Raw genomic sequence first — 8,788 nt, forward strand, 5'->3', positions numbered from 1 at the left:
CTGGGGCTAAGTAATTCAAATAATTTATCTGCTAAATTTGCATAGCTGTTATACTCCATTTTAGCTCAGATGAAAACAAAGGTGCTGGTTCTCCATTTATGCAAGCAACAGAGCTGAGACATAGGTTGCTAGCCTGAGGAGGCTGGCACCCCAGAAACCTCTGTTCCAGAACACATCCTGATCATCAAATGCCAGCCAGAGGAGAGTTTGAGTGAGTTGCGGAAACAAAGCCAGAATACATCTAAACAGGCAAAACCTGTGGCAGGAGAAGGAAACCAAGCCAAAGGAAACATGATCATGTAGACTAATATGAAGGGAACTGAGACCTGGGACCTTTTTCAAAGGATTATTTACGTCCCATGCATTAGATAATCACTAAACATGAGCAAAGAATGAAATGACTCAGGGCAGGTTCAGAGCAGAACCACAGCACTCCCCACTCTGAGCTGTGTACCAAACCACTCTCTGAATTGTGTTTTGACTGGCTCTAAAATGATTCTTGTCTTAAATGATTTTTAAATGGGATAGATATACATGTGTTATTTAACTTGACAATAAATATATAGCCATGAGTACAATTTAGGAATTCAATGTCATTTTCTAGAGTATCTGTATCCTTGTTTCATATCCCACATCAGTAGGGAGGATGTGCATTACTTTACAGAAGAAGACACAAAACTGGAAGTTGGGTAAAAAAAATAGTTTAAGTGACTAGGGAAACTAAGGTAGTAGGTTTATATCTCACTGTGGAGTTTAAACTGTCACTTCTTCGAAAGGAATTTCTAATATTGTGATGGTTGCTCTTAAGCAATGAGCCCTAGATTAACCAATTTAGCTGTTTTCAGACCAGGTGACTACTCAGAGAATCTCATCCAGTCTGTGGCAAGAGGAATGATATAATTACTCTGTTCAGCTAAGGTAGTGGTAACTAATGGCTTACCAAGTATCAGTGGTTTAGATGCTTAAGAACGTCTTAGCCAGTACGCTTGGTCTGTATAACATTTCAAATAGCTAAGTGGGTGAGACGATCTCTTCTTGAATTGTTGTGCTAGAACTTAAGGGCTAACACGCTGTTTCAAATCCTTCCTCTTTGTCATGTGCTATTTGCTTTTGCTCTATGACAAAAGAGTTGAAATATCACTTGCGTATTTCATGACTACTTTTTAATCCACAGAAATATTCACCTTTTGTGAAGACATCTATACAGAAGCATATGGAATCAGTTATGCACAGTCAAGTGGAGGTAACAGCTTTCTTTTAAGTATTCTAAAGCCTTTCTGAAAAAGTAGAAATGTTACTTTTTGAGATAAAACTTCAAATGGTAAAATTAATTCTCTTCTCACCTATGTAGTTATCTGACTTCTACATTACTTGTACCAATTCAAAAGGTTTTTTAAAAGTATATATGATGTGTGGTGAAAAATCATTGCATGTCCAGATTTAAGTCTCTTATTTAGTCAGATACCTGCCACAAACACAGAAAGAGCAGTGTAAGCCTCACAGGTCTGTGGAAGGGCAAGAGGGAGTTCTTGCACAAGTAAGACCCATCTTGATGTGTGTTTTGGCAGCAACAGAGAGGCTTGGTGTGTATGTGCACATAGATATAAGTGACTCTGTGTGTATCACGCAAGTTCTGAGCTTGCTCAGACACACGAATATCCTGTTCTCGGTTTGACTGAAATTCAACAAGCTAATGCAGGATCAAATATTGGGCTTTCACAGTGGTTGATTCTCATTATTTTGTGAATCATACTTTTCAGCTCACCTCTTCTGTGTACATGGACCTGGACCAACCTGTATTCAGATCCCTTGTTTTGCTGCTTATTCAGTGCTGGGACAACTCCGTTTCTTCTCACCCTCACTGACTGATGACCTCACCTACCTATCTTGTTGATGAAAATATTTTTGTGGTGTCCCTGTGTTTTCACTTCTTATTTTTCTGGCTTAGCTTTTCCTACCTGAAGACTGGACTGGTTATGTTTAACAGGTACTGTAATTAAAAGTTTGCAGTATGATTTTAGTGGACATTGGTAGCTGAATCTCTCTCCACAATTTGTTTTTCTCACACACTATTCAAAGGTCTAGTTTCAGAGAGAGAAAAACTCTGAGCATTCTGCTTTACCAGCAAGAAGCTTACACAAGGATGCCTTTGGCAGTCTGGCTTTATTGTATCCATTTTAAAGAAGGAAATCTGTCTTTGTATATATTTGCAGAGCAGCAGGGACAATGAAGACCCAGTCTTGACTGGGGCCTCTGGAACCTATCATGATATAAATATTCATTGAAAATAATAAAGGAACTTACTGTGAAGAAAAGGGGTGATAGAGCAGCTCATGTGTATATGGTTATAACTGTCAGTTTCAGAAGATAAATCCAACACAAAGCTTGTACACTACCTTACAGTGACATTCCTTTGCAATCTCTTTCTCCATCATTGAATTTCTTCCTTAGTAATAGGTTTTTCTTTTACACTGCCTTTTTTACTATTATCTGTGTAAGAGCTGATACTGTTCTAGCTAACGTCTCTATACACATTTTATTTCTGAGTGATAATTACTTAGGGTTAGATGCAAAACTTCATCTAAGTCTTCCATGTCTCACTAACCTGGAAACTTAGAACCCACAGATTTTCTAGTCCAGGTTTGACCCATCTAATGTATCATAATACATAGACCATATTGAGGATTCAATACAATTCTCCTGAGTAATTCACAACCACAAATACTTTTCCTATGCAACATCTTTGCATTAAAAAGTGTTCCATGTACATATATAGAATGCAGTTAAAAAAAATCAAGAAATGAAACAGATCTGATGATGATAGCAGACAACACTAGATAACCTCTGCTTTGCATTAAGCAAGTTTTCCAAACTCTAAAGATACTTTAAAATCTATGAGAAGTCTATGAGAAAAATACATGGATTTCAAGTGGAAAAATGTCAACAGCCAATATATATATAAAATGTTATTTTAGAAGGAAAAATACTTCCAGAGCATCAAGGCGAAGTTGGACGGAGCCTTGAGTAGCCTGATCCAGCTGAGAGGCATCCCTGCCCATGACAGGGAGGTTGGATTAGATGATCTCTAAGGTCCCTTCCAGCCTAGGCCATTCTGTGATTCTATGATTCTATGAAAAGTGGAAAAGTGGAAAAGTGGAAAAGTGGAAAAGTGGAAAAGAAGTCATGAACTTTGACTCAATCACTCTTGATTAACTTTATTTTGGTGCTATACCTGAGACAGGTACCTAGGTTCCGTCTAAAGTTATTTGAGGAAGATAAGTGTATCAAGTTTGGCTGTGATGGAGTTAACTTTCCCCGTGGCAGCCCTTATAGTGCTGTGCTTTGTATTTGTAGCTAGAATGGAGTTGATAACACACCAGCGTTGAGGCTACTGTTGGGCAGTGCTCACACACCAAGGCTGTCATTCCCAAGACCCTACCCACCTCAAGGGTGGTAGGCTGAAGATGGGCAAGAAGTTGGGAGGGCACATGGCCAGAACAGTTGACCCAAGCTGACAAAAGGGATATTCCATACCATATGGCATCTGGTCAGCAATAAAACCTAAGAGAAAGGAGTCAGGGAGTGTGGAGGGGGTGGACTTCGTTATTAAGGCATTTATCTTCTGAAGTAATCCCATATGTACTGAGGCCCTACTTCCTGAGAAGTGTTGAGATGCCTAATTCCCATTGAAATCAACAGGAGCACCATACAAAATGTAGCTGAAGTCCTAGAACCAGTCAGTCTCTTGGACCTGCTGAAAATCAGTTGGACGCACAACCTTGGAAAATTCTGCAGTTCTCCAGTGAGTCTAAATACATGTTAAAACAATGATTTATATTTGCATATAATTGAATATTAAAATCTTAAATTGAAGACAGCAAAACCAAAAAATGCTATTTCATTTTTTCTCCACTATTTCAGAAGACTGAAGACATGACCCGAAATTCTCTAAAAGGAAATGCAGGCCTTAAATCAAGCCCTAAAGAGTTACTGTACTCAGGCTAGATCTAATGAAGATCTGCTGTTTGCTTCGGGTTCTATGGTATTGCTCATCATTTAAGCTATGCATAATAAAAACTAACCTGGGACCTTGCATAAATATTGGATTTTACACATAGAGCTACTTGTGTAGTTCAAATATTGGTGATAACAGGCTTGTAGGGAGGAAAGTCAAAACCACGATCAAGAAAAATATATTCTGTTTAAAAATCCAGTGACATCAATAATATTTAGTGTCCAAAAGACCGTCATGCATGTCTGTAAAAGCTGCTTGATTTCTATGGCACTGACCACTGAGCTCTCCTGGGTTTAGGGGAGTTGTGAATGCTTACATTTCTTTTGGGTGGTACATGGTAAGAGGAATGTAAGCAAAAATTATTTTGGCTAAACCTCTAGGAAAAAAAGGCTCTCTTGGAGAAGTCCATCCATATGCAAAGTAACATTCCTTCCAACTGCTACGATGTATTTTCTTCACTGAATGAATTTTAAGAAGGCTGTCTGAAGAGCTCAGTAATAGGAGACAATCCTACTCTGGAAAAGAAATTGTCAAGACAAAATGAAAAGAATTTTTGGACGCTGCCTATTCTGTGCTTCTCTAAAGAAAGCAACCTGTGATAAGACCTGTTGTATATCTTTTCTTGTCAGGTGCAATAGTGAGCATCCAGAATTTTCTTTCAACTGGAAATGAACCATGGGAGCCTTTGCTTGCCTCTATACTTCACTCAGAAACTTGGAAAGGGGCCATCCCATTCTTCAGTGTCACAGGACCTCAAAGAGATACCACAGCACATGAGAGTCCCACCTACCATTTGCTACATTACTAAGAAATCTATTGTTTGAATGAAATCTCTGTGGAGAGGCACATACAAAATACCCTCTCCTATTTCTGGGAAGGAAGCCTTTTTTGTAGGACTGATGAAGGCTTCATTTTTAAGAGCAAAAAGAGACAGAAACTGTGACTCATTAGTAAATGTGAAAGAGAGAGAGCACAAGTATCCAGTGACTAGACGTAGAGGTGATTTGTCAGGGAAGAAAACTCAAACACATGGGTACATAAAGAGCTTTGATTCTGCATGATACAGGGAAGCATGCCAAAAGCAAAGTAGTTTCTTTAGAGCAAAGTTCTCAATCCTTTGAAGAGAAAATTTCTTTTCTTCAAATGGTAAACTTCTGATATTAGTGCAAACTTTGAGATTATTTTTATATTTTAAGTTTCCTAGTTTGGGGATATATTTATTCTTAAATTGTCTCTGTCCTCCAGTTTCAAGGCTGCTATCCAGTTTTGATCTCACCTTGATGAAAGGCTAGTTCTTGTCCCTCCTGCTGCAATCATGAATCACTCAAAGGAACATATTTTCATGAAATATGAACTGTTATGTGAAAAACTACAAAAAGATTACAAGTAATAGTGAAAACTCCATATTATTATTTAAATGCTATTTTTTTCCCTCAACTTGTATCACACTCAGTCCTGAGTCATACAGTGTATATATACCAACTTCAAGGAAGTTACGCTCATGTCTAACGAGCCGAGTAACATTAATATTATTGTAGTGTTTTAGTAATGTAGAAACATACAGGAATGTAGTAGAGGAAGGAAGCATTTAAGTCAACAAACGGAGTTCCTTGCTTGTACAGGCAACACACCTTACTATCTCTTACTATAATAGAATTTCAACAGTTTTTCTTCAGTAATCTCTCTTACTTTCCCGTTTTTCAATTCAAGTGCTTTCCCTTTCTTTTGTACTTTGTTCTACTCACTTCCCTAACATAAATAGAAGCCACTATCATTTATAGCCTGAAATACTTGTATCAAATATATCAATTACTGTAAGAAATAACCTCAGAAAACAGCATTTTTCAACCTCATTTAGTGGGGAATACTGGATGTCCTATCTCAGCTGCCTCCTCCAGACAGATAAATTACAAGGGTAATCTCCTACAGAATTTGTGGAAATGCAAGAAGATCTGAGGGAACCATGGTAGCTTTCATCTGTTCTCAAAGATTACCACCAAAAAAAAGAAAAAGTAAATACTTTGGACAGATTTGCAGATTAGGGAGAATGTGAATGAGCTGCATTGTGTTATCAGCACAGGAAACTGTTGAGCAACCAAAGGCAGCAACAACCACATGAGTAGATTTGGCTCATAAATATTTCTATGGCCAACAAAAACTCATCAGGAGCCACTGTATTTGTCAACTTTAGAAAGATAGAATAAATGAAGTTCTGATTACCTCTAATTGGTCGGACTGTTCATTTGCATCATAGACAAATGGATGAGGCCACTCTCCAAGTGGTATATCATAGAACTCAGAATCATAAATTATGGTATTAGCAATAGGCGCAGCTCCAATAGACTCGAAGATAAAACATCCCAGAAAAATATTTACAAAAGTCTGCATTCTGCTTTCTTTTCTGAAAGAGAAGAAAATGGACAAAATCTTGGTAATCTAGTATTTGCAAGAAATCTGTGAAAAATTAATCCCACAAATACAGTACTTGTATGTATTGAACAATATTTCTGATGGATAACTCATATTTATTCATGAACTCATATTTATTCATGATGACTCAATAGCTTCTTTTGTTTTGCTTCATGAAGAGTCCTCCGATCTGAGAATTCTGCAGTATGCTTTGGCCATACTAGCATTTAGATAATTGAGGAAAGACCTATTGAATTTTATTGGTATATGACTAAACTGTCCTCAGTGAAATTACGTGAAAAGGTGAAAGGAAGATATATATTAGCTTTTTCCCCTTTCATCTAACTTCACCTATTTCCACCATAGCATTAGAAAATAACTCTTGAGAAACTAGCTAAAAGCTACATTATTATATTATTTGTGTCTATCACAATAAATAATCTTCTGAAACGTACAACAATGTAATTTTGTCTTTCTCCTCCACCATAAAAATCTATCACATTAGAAAACATTAGGACCTCTTTCTTTTGTCTCTGGATAAAGATATTCAAATGCTTTTCACCCATTAGTTGTTTTACCAGAATAAAATTTTAGTTGGTTGAATAGTGTGGCATATGGACCACCACTTCTGCAAAGGTCTGGGGAGCAAAATAAAAAGCAAGCTGTGTCCTGCATAGTGACAGTACTCAGCATTCCTTCGTTATTCAACCAACAACATTTTTCAAGTAGTCAGAAATGATGACATAGTACAGTCACTTGTTCTCCTTGGAGAATAGAATTGTAAAACTGAATTAGCATCCATTTAAAAGTTCCATATTTTAGTAAAATTGTAGTAAATTTATGCTAATCTAGAAGATTAGTGTTTATACATTTATATTGCTTGTGATATATTGCCTATTATCACTTCTGGCACAAGGCTCTGTTCATCAGTCCATATTTAGACCTTGATTTAACTACAGCTGCCACTAATTTCACCAAAAGCACAGTGAAAATGAGCAGACCATGTCTAACAAATTGCACTCCTGATGTGATGCCATAATACACATGCTTAAATATTTAATTTTTAAACTGTAGATACTTAAAATAGATTAAATATAATAAATGCATGAGATTTTTTTGAAAGTGTGTACTGAGCATCAAGCTGAATTTTAGCTTCATGAAAAGAGGTCTTTATGAAACTGATTTAGGCATGGGGATATGAAATTCCTCTGGGGATGGTGAGCAACACAAGATGTTCATTTTTCCTTCATTTGCTTTATTCAAAAAGACTTTTCAGCAGCTACTGGGAGTAGCTAGAGTCACTTGAGCTTGTCTTTTGAGAAGACTTAGTTGAATTGCATCTTTCATTATTAGCCTCCAATATTACTGAAAGTATTCTGCTTCCTTACAAAAAAAAGAAAAAAGAAATAAATTAAAATTAAAAATGCCAGCAATCTCATAAAGAAATGGAAGTCTACTGGAGCTTGCTTTTTTATGTCTGTCTATATTTTCTGCTGCCTATTTTTGACAGGACTGTTTTCAGTCTTTCTTTTCTTTTGCAGATCATTTATCCCAAGTGCTTCATCTATAAAGAACGTTATCGATTAATACAAACTGCAATACTAACATATCTGGTGTAGTTTTTCCTCTGAAAAAAAAAAACCTAAAGAAAAATTGATAATATTCAGAATTATTTTTAATTCACATTACCTAGAAATAAAAGGGTTGTAAGGGTATAGAGCTTGATAAGTATTTCATTTTCTATATATATAGACAAAAAAGATCAAATATAATGATACTCGCTGTGAAAAAAAATATTTTCCTAGGACTATAATTTCTGCACTAACTTGCAGAGTTTACATGTCGCTGTACTTTCTTCATGTGTAATATATTGGAACACACTGTAATGATGTTGGCATCTGCAGTAGCTGTAAGATCAAATATTTTGATGAAGATTATGTACTCCTCTCACAGGAAGTAACTAAAACCTTTCCAGGGAAAAATAAATAGTCTCCTCATTCTGAAGGCTTTGAATCAGTATCATGCATGATAAAATAAAACAGATACTATAAAAATACTTCCAACATTAGAAATCAAATTAACTGTTCTAAGAGAAAGTACCAAAACTTACCTTTAGCTTCCAATCTCGCAAATGGGATGGAACTACTTGGAAAGCAGAGGCAGTGGTATTAGACCCCGACCAATGGCAGTGGCATTCTGGGGCTGTGGGAGGTGGTACAGCTTCTGCCTTCAGCTGTAGACCTCAGCCCAGGGAGTTTCTCTGACTTCAACCACCTTTATATTAGATTTTGCTGAATTGAATTTTAGCGAGGTCAAACAAAGGTTTGTTGTAAGCAAACGGCATTTATTTCACATCACAACTTT

General features: G+C 36.6%; 1 protein-coding gene across 1 annotated transcript in view; it reads right to left on the reverse strand.

Moving 5' to 3' along the window:
• The window catches only part of EPYC (epiphycan), a 24,035-nt gene extending 15,476 nt beyond the window's left edge, over nt 1-8,559 (reverse strand). Inside the window, exons 1-2 of the mRNA XM_009866248.1 lie at nt 8,531-8,559; nt 6,236-6,411 (exon numbers count right to left, since the gene is read on the reverse strand). Coding sequence (XP_009864550.1) covers nt 6,236-6,403 — 168 coding nt within the window. The 5' untranslated portion in view covers nt 6,404-6,411; nt 8,531-8,559. The remainder of the gene's footprint in view (nt 1-6,235; nt 6,412-8,530) is intronic.
• Nucleotides 8,560-8,788: the final 229 nt, after the last annotated feature.

Source organism: Apaloderma vittatum, unplaced genomic scaffold (assembly GCF_000703405.1).
Source record: "Apaloderma vittatum isolate BGI_N311 unplaced genomic scaffold, ASM70340v1 scaffold11003, whole genome shotgun sequence".
NCBI classification, from domain to species: Eukaryota; Metazoa; Chordata; class Aves; order Trogoniformes; family Trogonidae; genus Apaloderma; species Apaloderma vittatum.